This window comes from Pinus tabuliformis, chromosome 6 (assembly GCF_031772625.1).
Source record: "Pinus tabuliformis cultivar Carrire ecotype Pingquan chromosome 6, CPIR1, whole genome shotgun sequence".
NCBI classification, from domain to species: Eukaryota; Viridiplantae; Streptophyta; class Pinopsida; order Pinales; family Pinaceae; genus Pinus; species Pinus tabuliformis.
The window spans coordinates 1,970,800,573-1,970,818,811 of NC_142292.1; the positions used below are offsets into that span (position 1 = coordinate 1,970,800,573).

The 18,239-nt window shown below is 39.4% G+C and overlaps 1 protein-coding gene across 1 annotated transcript; it reads left to right on the forward strand.

The window, feature by feature from the left end:
- Positions 1-2,261: 2,261 nt before the first annotated feature.
- Positions 2,262-3,011, forward strand: LOC149267095 (uncharacterized). The gene has a single exon (XM_089410195.1). The coding sequence runs from the start codon at positions 2,262-2,264 to the stop codon at positions 3,009-3,011; it is 750 nt and encodes a 249-aa protein (XP_089266321.1).
- The last annotated feature ends 15,228 nt before the right edge of the window (positions 3,012-18,239 follow it).

Here is an 18,239-nt window from a genome sequence, read left to right on the forward strand (position 1 = left end):
ACTTTATTTTTCACTGATCTAGAGCCCAATTTTCTCTAATGAAAAGGAAATCTAGTGACTATAACTCTCCATTCGCTCTGATAACCTTTCCTCCCAGCTACTGTAGTCTATATTTCCTAGTTCTTATCTTGTGACCCCGAGATATGAGCCACCTTTTCAAGGCCTAACACCCAACCATTTCCCAGAACTTAATGAGACTTTCAGAAATCATAAATGACATAAAGACAAAGCCTTTAACACAAAAATTGAGTAAGTATTTGATCTAACCAGGCTTAACCATGACAGTCATTTTGTCAAACAATTGAAAACATGTAATCTACAGGTCATGAATGTGCATCTGAACATAGGGGTTTGATACTTATCTGAGAATTATCAAGAAGGTCTAATGCCCTCTCGTAATAGTTGCAATAACATATATTGGGCCATGCATTAAATAACCTTTCATTTACTAGTCAAAACACATTAAGGACCGTGGGCATTATACATCATATAACCAACATATATCCAGCAGATGAACAACATATACATCATGATAAAATAGCCATCAAAGCCACAAATTAACAAGTACATTTACTCAGATTAATCCTAAGGGTCATATGAGATGACCTACGGCCGTTGCGACCAAACCTAGGGTTTTCTGCGAAACCTGCAATGGTAGGCCTGTCAAACTTGGCACATTCGGTAGAGTCAGGCGAACTAGTGATCGCAGATACGCGGCCATAAGGAAAAGGCAATATGCAACCTCCTCAGGGGGAGGGCCAGGAGCCTCCCCCCAATGCGGACAAGCGTACACAGCACACGGAAGACAGGGAAAATGACAATGAAACAAGCGGCGGTACTATGGAACACAGTAAGAGGAAGGGTAAGGACATAGATACAGAAGAAAGAAGCAGGGCAAGTTCTTCAACTTGCAAGCCAGTAGCTACCCACAGACCAAGGGTGGAGTTCCCAAGTCACCGTATCAATGCTAGGATACAGTACATGAGAGATCACGCGCTGATCGGTAAATTCATAGGAATATGGCCGACGGAGAAAGCGCTGAGAAGCTGGATTAGTGCCAAATGGCATCCAAAGGGGCACATCTCTCTGCATCTGGGAGCAAAGGGGTTCTTCACAGCAGTTTTTAACTGCCTGGAAGATCGCAACAGGATATTAGATGGGGGTCCTTATTTTTTCAACTCAGCGGGATTATATCTCAAAGCGTGGGTCGAAAGATTCAACCCAGATAAGGAGGACTTGAGCTGTGCGCCAGTGTGGATAAGGCTTTATTCATTGCCGTGGGAGTACTGGGAAGAAAAATCTCTACAAGAGATTGGGAACGCACTTGGCGAGTTTGTAAAGACTGCAGAAGAAACAAAATCATGTAGATACACGTCCTATGCTCGGATCTGTGTCTATATGGATCTCAAGCAACCGCTGCCAGATACGGTAAGTTTCTTTCATGAAGATTCTGAATGGATTCAAGTTATAGACTATGAGCATGTACCATTTAGATGCAGGAAATGCCATGATATAGGGCATCTCTACAGAGACTGTCCACAAAATAAGAAACCCTCCTCCCAGGATAGTTCAGATAATCAAACAACAGACGGCTTCACTAGGGTAACAAACAGAAGGAGAGGGAACAAGAAAGCAACAGGCAATCCCAAGGCAAACCCAGTCAATAAGACAATGCCAACAACTAGCAATAGTTTTGAAGCATTGGCCAACAATGATGAGCAAGATTTGGAGAAGGACAGGCAGAAGGACAAAGAAGCCGATCAAGAACAACCAGGAGAAACTTCAGGGCAAATAGGAAAGAAGATTCAGAAACAATCAAATCTGCAATCTCAACCTAAACCCACTACATGGCAATCACAAGGAATGGATGTGGAATATACGGTGCCAAATGAAAAATCAGTAAAGGAACGAGCGGATACCTCTCAAGAACCTCAAATTATGGAAGAAGATCTGGAGCCCTTAGATATAGGAGAGCTGGACATACTAGGTTTGGAACAAGCATGCAAAACAGGGAATTTTGAAAAAATACCAGAAAGGCAAGTGGATAACCTAGTAGAAGTCTTGAACAGAGCACAGAAGAAATACTCTCTAGGAGTCCAAATAGGAAGTCCATGGGATGGCAAATTTATCACCAAGGACAATAAGAAGAGAGGCAGGAAAACGACACTTGAGAGAACCATCAAGATCGGAGAGATATTAGTGGAGTCAGGGAGGTATGCCAAACTGACCAAGTATTTCAATGCAAACCCCCAAACTTCTCAATGAAGTTGATATCATGGAATATCAGAGGGCTTAATGGCCCCAGGAAAGGCAGATTATTAAAAAATATGCTTATGCAAGAAAAACCAAGTATACTCTTTCTGCAGGAGACGAAATGCAGTTCAACAATTTTGGAAAAAATAGCAGCGAAAGCCTGGCCAGGAGGACTAGTAATCACTGTTGATGCTCAGGGAGCTTCGGGAGGACTTGCAATCCTTTGGGATGCGCGAGCCATCCAACTAAACAATATACAAGCTAATAAAAGTTTCATTCAGGCAACTTTCCATCTCACAGGTACTAATATCAATGGGCTGATAACAAATGTATATTTTCCTCAGGATACTGCTCAAAAAGCTCAAATCCTGAATACATTGTCAGAACTCAACTCAGACAGACCACACCCACTTTGGATCTCTGGAGGTGATTACAACATGACAGCAAGCATGGAAGAAAAACAAGGCGGTAGAAGCAGAGCAAATAGTGAAGGAAATCTACTAAAAAAATTTATTCACAACAATTGGCTGATAGATGTTCCCACAAGCAATGGTCTCTTCACTTGGAGTAATAAAAGAGAAGGAGCGCAGCAGATTGCTTCACATCTTGACAGGTTCCTTATCTCAGATAATGCGACTCACTTAGGAGGGGAATTTACAACATCTATACTTCCTATCTCAGGATCAGATCATTGGCCTATCGAACTGCAATGGAACAGACCAGGCAACAATCTCAAACGTCCCTTTCGATTTGAATAATTCTGGCTAACTCACCCAGACTTTGAGGAATTAGTTAGAACAACCTGGCTCAACTTCAATCCTTCTGAAGGCACCAGAATGTCCAGGTTTCAGCAAAAACTCAAGCATCTTAAAGGAGTAATCAAACGATGGAATCATAATACGTTTGGCAACATCTTTACAGCTCAAGCCAATCTCAATTTAGAAATGAAGAAAATCCAGCAAACCATCATCACTGACGGGCGCACGGAGGAACTAACCAAGCAGGAGCAAGTCATAGAATCTAGAATTTTAGAAAGGGCTAAACAGGAGGAAATATTATGGAGGCAGAAATCAAGGATAAGATGGTTAAAAAATGGAGAAAAAAACACAAAATATTTTCATAAAACTACGGTGCAGCACAGAATGATAAATTACATTACTCACATCAAAAATGTACAGGGGGATAAAATTGAAACTCATGAGGGCATTGAAGAGGAATTTCTCAATTACTTTAAGAAAGCGCATCAGGAACCTAATATCAATAGAATGCCGGCTATCAATAAGCTTCTAAAGAACATACCAAAGATAATAACAGAGGAACACAACAGTCTTCTCATCAAGCCTATCAACTTAGAAGAAGTTGAAGAAGCAGTACAACACCTGAAGGAAGGGAAAGCGCTAGGTCCGGATGGTTTCACGTCAAATTTCTTTCACAAGTTCTGGGACTTGATAAAGGAGGAGGTCTGGCATGTAGTGGAGGAATCCCGGGCACTCAGATGGATGTATCCAGGGTTAAATGCCACCTTCATAGCCTTAATTCCAAAGGGGGAAGATTCCAATACTCCAGACAAGTACAGACCAATTGCTTTGTGTAATATCATCTATAAAATTACTTCAAAGGTAATAGCAACAAGACTAAAGCCGTTGCTCCCTCTTATTATCTCGCCCGAGCAATCGGGTTATGTAGAAGGACGTCAAATAACGGACGGGATTATTCTAACTCATGAGATAATCCACTCCTTAAAGCAAACCAAGAAGCCAGGTATGCTGCTTAAGCTAGATCTATCCAAAGCTTTTGATAGTCTCAGTTGGGTCTATATTCAAAAAATTCTTATAGCCTTTGGTTTTGCTCATTCTTGGGTCAGATGGATTTTTAACCTTTTATCTTCAGTTTTTTTCTCTGTTTTAATTAATGGTATTCCCTCGGCCACATACCGTCCCTCCAGAGGTATAAGGCAAGGAGATCCCTTGTCTCCCTTTCTTTTTGTAATTATGGCAGAAGGACTGGGTAGAAGTATCACCTCGGCCAGGCTAGCTCAGCAACTAAGAGGCCTTTCCTTCAATAATTCCCCTGCTTACTCCCACCAGCAATTTGTAGATGATAATATGCTTTTTGGCCATCCTTCGGTGCAAGAAGCTCGCCTCCTCAAATCAATCCTGTCAATTTTCTCTGATGCTTCTGGAGCCCTTATTAATCGAGTTAAATCCCAAATCTTTTTCTTCAATACCCCTGTTCCTACCCAAAAAGCTATTGGTCGAATTCTGGGATTCACTATTGCTTCCTTGCCATCCAAGTATCTTGGTGCCCCTTTAATGGCCTCAGCTCTAAAACACTCTTCCTGGAAGCAATTGTTGGAAAAACTAGAGTCACGACTCTCCCTCTGGACCAATCGTGCTCTGAATATGGCTAGCAGAATTGTTCTCATCAAGGCGGTCCTTCAATCCATGCCACTGTATCTATTCTCCATCCTGGCCGCCCCAAAATGGGTTCTCAAAGAAATCAAGAATCTCCAGCGCAACTTTCTATGGGGAAGCTCAGGTCAAAATCGAAAATGGGCTTTGGTTAAATGGGATAAAGTATGTCTTCCTAAGAATGCAGGAGGCATTGGGCTAAGAGACCCTGAGCATAGCAATAGAGCAATGGGTGCAAAAATTTGGTGGAGATGGCTAGCCCATCCTAATACTCCATGGGCCTCTCTCTGGACAGCTAAATACGCAAGCAACAGTCCCATAGAAGAGCGAATACGAATGACAGAGATAAGCACGGGCTCGGTGATCTGGAATTCGGCCATACAACACAGAAGTCTCATACAAGAACACAGTTTTTGGGAAATTAAAAATGGAACAATTGCTCATTTTTGGGAAGACTCCTGGCAACAATTACCAAAAATAAGAGACATACTCCAAGATCATCAAATTCCAGAGCGGGAGATCAATCAAGGCACCAAGGTCAGTCAATTCTGGAGCACAGATATGACTCAAGATCATAGGCAATGGAAAAATGCAAATCAATTTTTATTGCACAGCTCTGAACAAACGCAACAACATCTCAATACAGAATTACAAAAGAGGCAAATCACTATCTCAGAAGAAATGGACATTTTAAGATGGGGTTATGAAGAGAAAGGAATTTTTACCACAAAGGAAGCGTATAAAATAATAGTCCAAGAGCACCTAAACAAAGATAATCTATGGGAGAAAATTTGGCATACTTTCAACTGGCCGAAGGTCTCTACATTCCTATGGCTCCTTTGTCACAATAGAATTTTAACTTGGGATAATCTTAGAAAGAGAAGCTTCTCAAGCCCTTCTATATGTCTCATATGCAGGCAGGAGGAGGAAACAACCATACATCTTATGCAAACATGTCAAACTGGAAGAAAACTTTGGGAGAAAGTCGCTTTCCATTGTCAAAAAGAAGGTAGAGTACAAGGAGATCTCAAAGCCACTTTACGCAACTGGAGTCAACAACCATTTCAAAGTAATCTCCTCAACACTCTGTGGCATCTTATACCTGGCCTCCTGATGTGGAACATATGGAAAGAGCGCAATAGAAGAATTTTCAAAGATCAAACTATGTCTCTAGAGCAAATCTGGAATAAACTACATCAGAACATCATGGAGACTCTATCAATTAGAGAATGGCACTCAGACGACCTCCCCACATTACCTCAGGAAAAAACAGTATGGGATAACTGGAGGATCCAGATAAACCAAATGTCAATAAATAAAAGGAACCCCACAATGCAGGGAAAAGAATCAAGCAATTGGACTCCGCCGCCCATTAACATGTTCCAGCTTAACTTTGATGGAGCCTCAAAGGGAAATCCAGGGAAAGCAGGATATGGAGGAGTCTTCAGGGATCATAATGGTAATCCTCAATGCATCTTCATGGGCTCGATAGGCTGGGACACCAATAACTCAGCAGAATTGGAGGGCCTATGGAGAGGTCTCAAATTAGCCCATGAAAAAGGTTTCTTTCCACTAATTATAGAAGGGGATTCGCAAATCATAATCAGAATGATCATAAAACTTTTGCACGGTTCACCTATTCACAAAGTAAGCAACAGTTGGCGAATGGCCCAGAGGCTTGAGCTAATAAACAACTGGCTCTCTCAGCACCAAGCAATCTCATGTAAACATACCAGAAGGGAAGGTAATAAGCTCGCTGACTTTCTGGCCAATCTTGGAGTGGAAGCTAAGGGTGGCTTCTTTGAAGGTACTATCGCCAGCTTAGTTCCTGAGGACCAGATTGCCAAAATCCAGGAAATTGTCTCTCAGGACATTTCTCAGATAAAGAACACTCACCCGGATGCGGGTGACTCTACCAGCAATCAATGAAGGACTTCGCGGGACAGACACCTGGCCTGACGGATGGCAGGCGGAAGGATTGTATGGTACACGTCGTAGGTTGGTATATCAGGTTCAGGGCAGAGGAATTAACTACCGCGCTGCCTCGAATTTGGTTTGAATTCATTGCAAGCATGGCTGCTCTGCATATGGTTTGGTTCACTGATATGGATCCGCGTACCGCAGTTAATGACTGTGTTTATTATGAAGCAAAGCCGCTTCAGACTCGCGGCATAGTCATTCGGGTCTGGTTGTTAGAAAGGGTGTGGAATTGCCCTGAATTTCTCAGCACTTCTGGTTGGCTCTGTTTCAAACGCTCTCCCAGTTCTTTAGTCTCTGGAACCATGCCTCGAAGACGAGGAATCCCGCGCAGAGGCAGTCATTCAGGGAACAGAGGTGGCCTTCTTCGAAATGCCCCTCAGAATGTGGCTCCCATCGCTTTGGCTCCTCCTTCTTCTCCGCCTTCGGACCGAGATAGGCCTCTCCCGAATACTTCTTATCAGACCTCCAGGTTTATCTTCCAAAGTCGGCTCAACAGGCCCATGGTGACAGTTAATTTTACCATCTTTGTCTCGGAGGAGGAGGGCAACCAGTTCAGTTCGTCTCCGTCCGCTCCTTCTCTTTCTCAGGATGATAGTGTTCTGCTAGGGGATCTGACGGGGAGAGTGTTTCATGTGGACCACATGCAAGAGGATGCCCCTGTTTCGGAAGCGCCTCAGCAGCCTGGTCCAATACAGGAAGATGATTTAGCTTGCAGGACATCTCAACGAGAAGCTGGGGTTCTACATTTGGTTATTAATCCTGATGATGGTGAGCCGGTTCTGGACGAAGACGGTCTAGTGACCTGGGTAGCTTCTACTAGCCAGGCAAAGGAGGATACGCCAGCTTCACCAAGTCATGCAGATTGATCACAGCTCCTTCTTGCCGGGTCGCTTTCTTGCTTATATGCTTTGCAATCTTGGTCTTGTGTTTTTGAGTTTGAAGTCAGAGGTCTATGTATGGTTTATTCTCATGCTACAGGCAGTAACAACAGCCAATACAGGCTTTAAATTTTGTCTTAAAAATGCCTATGCTAGCTGCTACTTTGTTTTTTTGGTCAATATAGGCAATGAAGATGGTAGGTCTGGTCAGTTGGGTCAGTATGTCAGGAACCAAAGCAAAATTTTTGAAATCTGTACTGTAAATCTGTTTGAAGGGCTGAACTGTAATGTCCCTGATTTTTTGGCTGAGGAAAGGCTGCGGCCTCCTCTGAGGTCTTGACCTCATTGTATATATTTTTTCACTTTTTTAATAGAATTAGTATTTACGGAGAAAAAAAAACAAGTACATTTACTCAAAAAATACAAGAGGAAGAGAGTTCTTATTAGCATATGCAAATTCCAACCAAGTTGGGGACTTCCACGTACCACCCAACCATAGATTGCGTTGAACCAAATATCTCTTTCAACCAATCAGCCCCGTGCCATATTCCAAGCATGAATGTGGGATCTAATGGAATAAACCAAACAAAACCAAACGAGGGCTTCTAGAGGCAAAACCACCTCAACCCTCAACTAGTGATTCCACCTCACGACCTAACATTGTAGAAATTTCACCTGTAGATCAATTGATAATACAATGTTCTAAAGCAGTATACTAGATCTAGTTCTACAATCAAACTTTGTGGAAGCTTAATCGAACATGAGCAATATCAAACACTGAACAAATATAACTGAGAAGAGAAGCAAACACACATGAACACAGATGATAAACTTTGGGGAAAGCAACAACCTAAAACCCCACTCTCTGTATTATCATACAAGTGGAAAATATCTTAGATTACACAAAGCCTTAGCTTGGAAGCCAACCAACTCTCGGTATAACCTCAGAATACAGCTCACAGACTGAATAGACAACACATATGTCCATCCACAACCCTCCAAGCCTCCTATTTCCTTGTGCAATTTTTCTTGGGGTCCAATGATGTCACATGTGTGAATTGGCCTCATCACACTCACTAAACTGAAGAAGTAACTGCACAATCTCCAAGGAATAAATTCCTTCTGCATGCAAGAGATATTCACAATAGAATATTCTTGAAACTGATAGTACATTGTCCCTCCATCTGATCTCAACTGGGTCTCTGACAGAACTGACATGCATGAGTTATTTATGAGAGAATATTCAGTTATTTGAAGTGCAGCAGTTACATGCATGCAAGCATTAATTAACTGAACTCACAATCAATTCCTCCAACTGTTGGAACTAATCTAAATAGACTTAACTCAGTTAACTAAGCTAACTAATTACAACTAAAAATTACAACTCACTCTTATCTCTTTAACTAATGGATAAATCCCTTAATCAAAGGAATAATTGTTGCATGTCCTCACATAGACTTCATGTTTATTTTTCCTTAACTAATTAACTCAAGATGAATTAATTAATTAATTTACAAACAGCTGCTAAGATCAAATTCGAATTTTACTTCACTATTTTAGTTCAGGGACTAACTAAAATAGGAAGGTATCCCGAAATGCTATTTATGGCAGTGCTATTTTTAGCACTTCTATATTTAGCATTTCTTGTTGCTATTTTCAACAAACATCACTAACCATCACCATATCATTCTCTACCCAAGCAATCCAAGCCTCCACAATGTTTGTTCCAACCCGGCTCTAGCACTAGTAACTCAACCCACAACTGTTGCAAGGCTCTAGAGTGTTTGTCCAACCAAGGCTCTAGGACTAGTAACTCAACCCACTAAGGGCTCCAGATCATTTTTCCAACCAAGGATCCAGGACTAGTAACTCAACCCAAGTTGTTTTAGGGCTTCCAGAGTGTTTGTCCAACCATGGCTCTAGGAACTAATAACTCAACCCATAGGCATAAGGAACAAGAACACCAATAAGATAAAAAAGAAGAAGGAAAGCCCACAACACCATTGTTATCCAAGATCAAATGGCAAGGCTAGGAAAAACCGCTATCAATCCAGGCAATCATCCATGCCAATGAAAGATCATAACCAAATAACTTCATGCATATACCATGCACGTCAAAACTAGCAAGGAAATCATACATGCAACTTGGTACCTACAAAGCAATCCAGCCATATTTGTTGATTCCGCTGGCCCCTTATGCTTTCTTGCTTTCCTTTTCCTTCTTTCTCCAAATCCAACGTGCTTCAATAATGCTCTAGGAAAACTCTAAGTGTGTAAGAGTATGAGAGAGAGAATAAAGAGAGAGATCGAAGCTAAAATTGACAAAAATCTATGGACTGATCCTCAGAAGCCTTTTTACAATTAAGGTCTCTATTTTCTTCAATTTCCTCTATTTTCCTTCAATTTTTCTCTCATGCAATTATGTGACCTTTCACCTTCCATTTCCCCTATTTTCCTTTATTTCATAAATAAAATGTCATTTAATGTCTCTTTTCCTTTGCCAATGCATTTACCAATTTCCATAGCCATTAATTAATGATAAGTGATCACCCATCACTATGTTATTGCCCAACAGTCAACTTGGAATACATGTCCCATGACCTTGGTATTATTTTGCCTTTATTAACTTTATTACATGGATTTTTAACTAGAGTTGTTACAACGATTGGGGGTTTATTAGTTTCTATTTTACATATATAGCTTAAAGTGATTTATTTTAGCCTTTAAAATTATTAATATTATCTAGAATAATTTTTTAGGTGAATATTCAAATGTTTTGACCCAACGACCTCTAAATTTGATTTTCCAGGTTGCTAGAAATTCAATTTTTATTAAAGGTTCAAGGCTTAAAGGTGGTATAAATTAACCATCCTTTATTATTTTATCCTCTCGACCCCTATATTTAAGAACTAGTAAGTGTTCAAACACTTTTGGGTGGTTTTTAAAGAGGCTTACTTATTGATTTATTCATTTTCTACAGAATTAAAACCCTGATAAAAATATGGAAAGAAGGAATTTTATAAATGAGCCCCAAAACTGTGTGTTCAATCATTGAATAACTTCTCTAACTGGTTAAGATATTTAAAATACATCAAATTGGTTGCTCACATTCCATATCTAAAGCAATTTTGAATATCTTTGCTTGTTGTTAGAGATTTATTTATTGATTTGCAACCTTGTTAAATAGGAAAAAAAGCATTATTGTTCAACAACTCTTCTAAATAATTATTGTATCATAAAATAAAATTTATTTTATGGTTAGTATATTTCAAGTACATTAGTTTATGTTATTTATTTGAAAATTTTCATCAAGTTTTATTGTACTCATATGTTGGTTTAGTTAAAAGTATATTATATATTTTTAACATTAATATAGTAAGACAACAATATGAAAATCTTCCCTTCAGCGATTAGACCCCATTATAAGGCATTGGTCTTATAGCGATTTGGTTGAAGCATCTCACGAGAAGCCTCCCGTAGCCTTGTGGTAGGATTTTGGGCTTAAAAAGTGGGGACTTAGGCTGACATGGCAGTGGGTCTTTGTCCTATGTGTGCTAACCATAAAACATTGTACAAATCTTCAAAAACCCACTAAATGGAGCAGCAATAGGGTAAGTAATGCATGAATGAGATTTTGTAACCAAGCTATGCAAGAAGACGAAAATTAATGAAAGGAAAAGGCGCATAAGGGAGGTGGTAAAAATAGGCCAAGGAAAGGGGTAGCTTAGGACCCATGACTACTCCCTTTTCATATTATAATGCTCAAGAATAATAGAATTTAATAGATTGTAAAAATATTTTGGCATCATACATGAAGTAAACCCTTAATTTATCATTAACCACTTGCACCTACTAATTGATGTGTCAGCATAGGACTTGTTCCTTCCCTAAGGGTTGGAAGCACATAATAGAGCCTTTGCATAACCCTCCCATATCTAAGCATGGTAACTTATTTACAAATCAAAAGTTAGGGAAAAAAAATTGAAGATGATGCTTGTGTGAGTACTTTGGTGCCTTTTGCATTAGATATGGGCCATTTTGATACTCTTATGGTTATTTTACATATTACCTAAGTTACCGAGTTCGACGAATTTTAACGTTGACATTTGAAATTTGCCAAACCTAAAACCAAATTAAATTTGTTCATTTAAATTCATTGGAAAAATTCAAATTGAACATAAACATGAACCTAAAAATAATATTCAAATGGATTCAATCAGGGTTTAATCTTATTTAAAATTTTCTCATTTAAATTTGTTGTCCAATTTTAAAATGAAAACATATGTGAACCTGAAATCAATATTCAAATGGGTTCAATGAGGGTTTAATCTTTTTCTATTTTTTAAATAGAGACATCAATTCTTGAAGCCTCCATTATGTGTAGTTCAAAGTGAAATGTGTGCATTTGTGTGTGTGTGTGTGTGTGTGTTATTGAAAGAACTTAAAATATTTTTAATAATAATAATAATTTAAATTAATACAACTTATTTATTTATTACAATAGTTAGATAATAATATATATATATATATATTTCCTTTTTCAAAAAGCAAAAACCAACAACTTTCTATTAAATAAAAATTTGTTTAAATATAGCATGCATATAACATATGTGGTATTATATTCCCCGTGTTATATATGATTAATATTCATAATCATGTAGATAACCTAGGGACAACAAGCCTAAGGCACCACACTAAAAAAAAACAAGAAACAGGGCATGCAGACCCTTCAAAGAACCTTGTGGGGAGCACCATATAAGCCGAAACGGGCAACCACACATTACTATGGAATATGTCAAAAGATACTCTGACCAGAAAGAAACTAAACCAAAAGATACTCTGACCGGCAAGAAAATCTTGGAGATGCTCTAACAGGCCTTTATTTTGCATATGCACCAAGTGCATACCAATGAAATATTCACCCTCCAAAGACAAGAATAAAGATTTATATTTAAAAAAAAAACCATGGGACAACAAACCCTAGGCTACAAGACTATGAAATAAAAAAAAAAAAAAAAAACCAAGCATGCATGCCCAATGTGAAATAACAAAAACCAGGCATGCATGCCAGTTGAAAAACCTCGAAGGGAGCATCATACAAAGTCAACAAGGCTTGCAAATTAAAACCCAAAATAGAGTAGCTGACAAAAACAAGGATGAAACCGAGTGATAGGGCACATGCCTCCCTTGAAGCCACATAATCTAGCCCGTGACAAGCTACAAGAAAATTGAGCCATGAGAACAAGGAGAAGCTTACAGAAACACCTGATAGAGGTATTGTAGATTTTTACTATAGATTCAACAACTTATGTGATATGATAAAACACAAGACAATAATCTACTCTACTCTTCAACGGAAACCAAAATTGATTGATGAAAACAATAAGAAGAAAATGAAGAATATCAATCAAATATAACACAATATTTCTCTGGGGAAAGAAACTGCTAAAAACCCCGACTACCTATATTACATTAACCAAAAGATCTGAGAAGAAAATATAATGTTTGTTCATCCTGAACATTTCCTGCACTAGCACAATCTAACTCTCTGCCTCACAAGCTAGATCAAGCCAACACTTATCCTATTCTACTTCCTGCCAAGCCCCTACTTCCTTGCACAATTCCTAGAGGAATTAGCCCATATTTAATTGGGAAATCCACTCTCCATAACTGCGCAATCCAAACATAAGTCCTTAACTTATTGAATGCACCATCTGTAAAATTTAAAAAATTATACAACTTATAGTACATTGTCCCTAAACTCTAATCTCAACCGGGCCTTAATCTAAACTAACATGTGTGAATTATTTGTGAGTGAATCTTCAGTTAACTGGTGTGGTACTAGTGATGCACTGGTGCAATACTCCACTACTAGATCTCTACTAGTTCCTCCAACAGTTAGAACTAGTTTAAATAACTATAACTCAATTAGACTGAGTTATCTAATTACAACTCCAAAGAACTCAACATGGGCCCCTAAAATTTAGGGATCACTCTACATGACTCTAGATAGACTTCCATCTCGAATTTCCTAAGTCAATTAAGCCAATTTAACTGAATTAACTATTACAAGTTGCTATGAGAATAAAATTTCGATTTAATTCACAATTTAATTCAAGTACAAATTAAATTAGAATTTCTTGTTGCTATTTTTAACACTTCCTCTCAACAAGAAAGGGATTATTAGCTACCCCGATCTTGTCTCTGTGAAACTCAAATTTGCATCTTGACAATGCCTTTGTCAAAATATTTGCATCCTGCTCCTCTCTAGGAATGTACTCCAACAACATAATCCTCCTCTGCACATAATCTCAAAGATGATGATACCATATATCAATATGCTTGGACCGATGAAAACCTAGATTTTCAAAGAGTTTGATACAACTCTAATTGTCACAAGAATCTTACTCATCTAGATAACCTCACAAGCTACTTGACTAGCAACCATGTACTCTGCCTCTGCTGAACTGAGCGCAACTGATATTTTTTTCATGTTGTACCAAGAAACGACCACTGACCCAATACTAAAGATCCCTCCTGAATTTCTCTTCCTATCAGATGGACACCCTGCCCAATCTGCATCGGTGAAGCCTTGAAGCTTCACTCTCTCTATCCGTCTGTACCATAAACCATACTGATTAGTGCATCTGGCGTATATAACACATACTTGGTTTCCTTCTAATAAATCTTGGTTGGCTTAACCATCGCTTGAATAAGTTGGTTAACTGCATAGCATATGTCTAGTTGTGTGTTCACTAAATACATGAGTGAACCCACAAGCTGTCTGTAAATAGTAGCTTCCATTACTTCACCAAAAGTAACATCCTCCTTCCTCTAGTTACCTACTAGAGGAGTCTCCATGGGTTTACTTCTCTCCATGTGGAACCTTTTCAGTATCTCGTTGGCATACTTTCCCTAAGAGACAAAAAGTTCCTCATCACCTTGCCATAATTCCATGCCTAGAAAGTAGTGCATGAGCCCCAAGTCCTTCATTTCGAACTCTCTTGCAAGGTCCTCTTTGCAAGACTTGATCAACTTATCATCGCTAGTCATAATCATATTGTCGAAATATAAAACAATAATCAACAATTTACCTTCAACCACAATATGGTAAAGGTTCACATCTGCTTCACTTTTTGTGAAGCCCAAGCCAGTGAAGTAGCTATCGATCCTGGTGTACCAAGCATGAGGTGCTTGTTTCAACCCATACAATGCTCACTTGAGTCGACACACATGCGACTCTCGGTCAAAGGTATCAAAACCTTCAGGATACTCAACATACACCTCTTCCTCAATTATGCCATTAAGGAAGGTTGTCTTTAGATCCATATGATGTATCTTCCATCCCATCTGTGCTGACAGTACCAAAATGGATTTGATTGACCAGTACCTTGCAACAGGAGAAAAAGTATCATCGTAATCAATCCCCTCCACCTGAGAAAATCTTCGGGCCACAAACCTGGCCTTGTGTTTCGCCACACTACCATCCATTGCTTGCTTTACCATGTAAATCCATCGAGAACTCACCACTAACTTGTCTTCCGGTCTTGGGATCACATCCCAAACACTATTCCTGACAATGGATTCATACTCCTCAATCATGGCATCAACCCAAACTAGTTGTTGCACTTCTTCCTCAAAAGAGGATGGCTTTGTCTCAACACATCATCTCATAAGAGCCATGTATCCAATGTACCTCTCTGGTGACCTCCTCTACCTGTGTTATGATGTGGGTGATGCCACATTCTGTCTCTCATCGTGCAATAACTTGTCAGCCTCTCTAGTGCAATTTATCCATTTATGGAAGGCTCTCCATGAGTAGGTGTCTCCACTCCCTTACCCTCTACAAGTGGCTGCTCCACATCAATCTAAGGTTCCTCCTTAGGAACTCAAAGCTCCTCAACCACATGCACCTGAAGCTCCCTCTCAAGGGAACATCTCATGGCCTTCTCTTCATCGAATTTCACATCCCTACGAACCATTGTCATCTTGTTGGTCGGTAAGTACACCAGATAGTTGTGAGGCGTATCAGTGTACCCCACAAAAATCTGCAACTTTGTTGTTGGATCAAGCTTATTCCATTCATCTTTGGTTACATGGCAGTATATTGATGAACCAAAAATCCTGAAGTGACCCACATCTGGTTTCTTCCTTGAAAAAGCCTCTTCTAGTGTACTCATCCCAAGAATTCGATGAGGGCTTTTATTCTACAAATAAACAGTTGTGTTGCATGCCTCGACCCACAAGTGTAGTGGTAGGCCCTGATCATGAAACATCACCCGTGGTGCCCCTACTATGCTTCTATTCTTCCTTTCATCCATCACATTCTGTTGTGGGTTATGAGGTGTTATCAACTCTTTCTGAATGCCTTCTACCACACATAAGTTTTTAAAATCATTCGACACATACTCTCCACCGTTATCACTCCTGAGAGATTTAACCTTCCTTCCAATATTTTTCTCGGCCAATGCTTTAAATTCAAAAAACTTTGCAAAAGTATGATCTTTCTTCTACATGAAGAAGATCCAACATATACAAGAAAAATCATCAACAAATATAACATAATACATGTTCTTGGTTGTGGAGGTTGTCAAGAATGGACCACGCACATCTGAATGGGCCGAGGATCACCTATGCTTGATTGTATTTGTCGTGAAAGGAAGATTTGGTGTATTTTCCTAAAGTACACCCTTTGCATGTGTCAACTGGCTCTAGTGTACATTTGGGAAGACCGGTAGAAATTTTTTGCATGATTTTTAAAGCACCATGACGCAAGCGACCCGACCTCTTGTGCCAAAAATCACATTGTCTCGGCTCTGCACCCTCTCTGCTTTCATGCTTAAGGCAGAATAATCTTCTACTTCCAACTTAAATATATTCTTCACTCAAAACCCTGTCCTCTTTACCTGTCCCGTGGCTATGTGATGAAAGAACGCCTTTCCCTTACTAAAGATCACAACATAGCCTCTATCCTCCAACATGGCAACAAATACCAAGTTCTTCTTCAAACCAAGAACATACATAACATGTCGCAAAGTGAGGGGAGAACCTGACTCCCTCTGAAAGGTAGTTGTACCAAGCCCGGTAGCACTATACCTCCCATCATCACCCATATTGATATGCATTTAGAGATCCTTCTCCTCCAATTTACTGAAGAACTCTTTGTTACCAGTCATGTGGAAAGAAGCTCCACTGTCCAGGTACCGTATACTACCCATCATTGTTGACACCATACATGCAATTAGGTTAAAGTCTAGTTCGAATTGTGAGGCAAGAACCTCACCTGCCGCTCCTCCTGAGGGCTTAAAACCCCGACTATCTATATTGCATTAACCAAAAGGTCTAAGAAGAAAATACAATGCTTGTTTGTCCTGAACAATTCTTGCACTAGCACAATCTAACTGTCTACCTCACAAGCCAGCTCAAGCCAACACTTAGCCAATTCTGTTGCTTGCTAACCCCCTACTTTCTTTTGCAATTCCTATAGTAATTAGCCCATATTTAATTGGAAAATCCACTCTCCATAACTGCACAATCCAAACATAGGTCCTCAACTAATTGCATGCACCATCTATAAAATTTAGAAAATTATACAACTGATAGTACATTGTCCCTGAACTCTAATCTCAACCGGGTCTTCATCTAAACTGACATGCATGAATTATTTGTGAGTGAATATTTAGTTAACTGGTGTGGTACTGGTGATGCACTCATGCATTACTCCACTACTAGACCTCTACTAGTTCCTCTAACAATTAGAACTAGTTTAACTGACTATAACTCAGTCAGACTGAGTTATCTAATTACAACTCAAAAGAACTCAACCTAGGCCCTAAAATTTAGGAATCACTCTACATGACTCCAGATAGACTTCCAAATCAAATTTCCTAATTCAATTAAGTCAGTTTAACTTAATTAACAATTACAAGTTGCTATGAGAATAGAATTTCGATTTAATTCACAACTTAACGCAAGGAAAAATTAAATTGGAATTTATTGTTGTTATTTTTAACAGGTATATCCCTCAGGTGGCAAGCACGAGACATGAAACTAACACGATGTCAATGAAAATCCCAAAGCCTAATGAGCAAAGCGATTGACCAGGAGTAGGAAACAACAATGAGGAGAAGCGATGAAACCTTGAGTGCCATAGAAACTCAAAACCCACGTAGAGAGGGAAGCAGAACCCCAAGCTCCACATAAACCTGAAACCCACCACACAAACACCAAACATAGAGAGCATGTAAGGAAATGAAAAAAAATACCAAGTAACAGGTCAAAGGCCACAAGCATCATGGACGTGGAGGTTTGGAACCATGGATCCATGGCAGCTAAGGTTCCAGCTGCCCCACTCCCAAGACAATGCAATTGAGGTTATTTTCAAATTTATATATAGTTTAGAATTATGCTAATTGGGGTGAACTCACAACAAATCATACTCTACTCATGCGTTTATGCCACCTTGTTTCTCTTTTATACCAATTGTGATCCAGGCGTATGCATAGGCCATTTCAGTGTATGACCACATGAAATCAAAGAATTTGTATGAAGTACTAGAAATAAACCCCAACACAACTACAAAAGATAGAAAAAGGGCTTATAGAAGGCTAGCCAGGGAGTTCCATCTTGATCACATGGCTTCTCCTCACAATAAAAATATGAACACCCAAATGTTTTTAAGGATACACAATGTGTATGTCACTTTCTCGAATCCAAA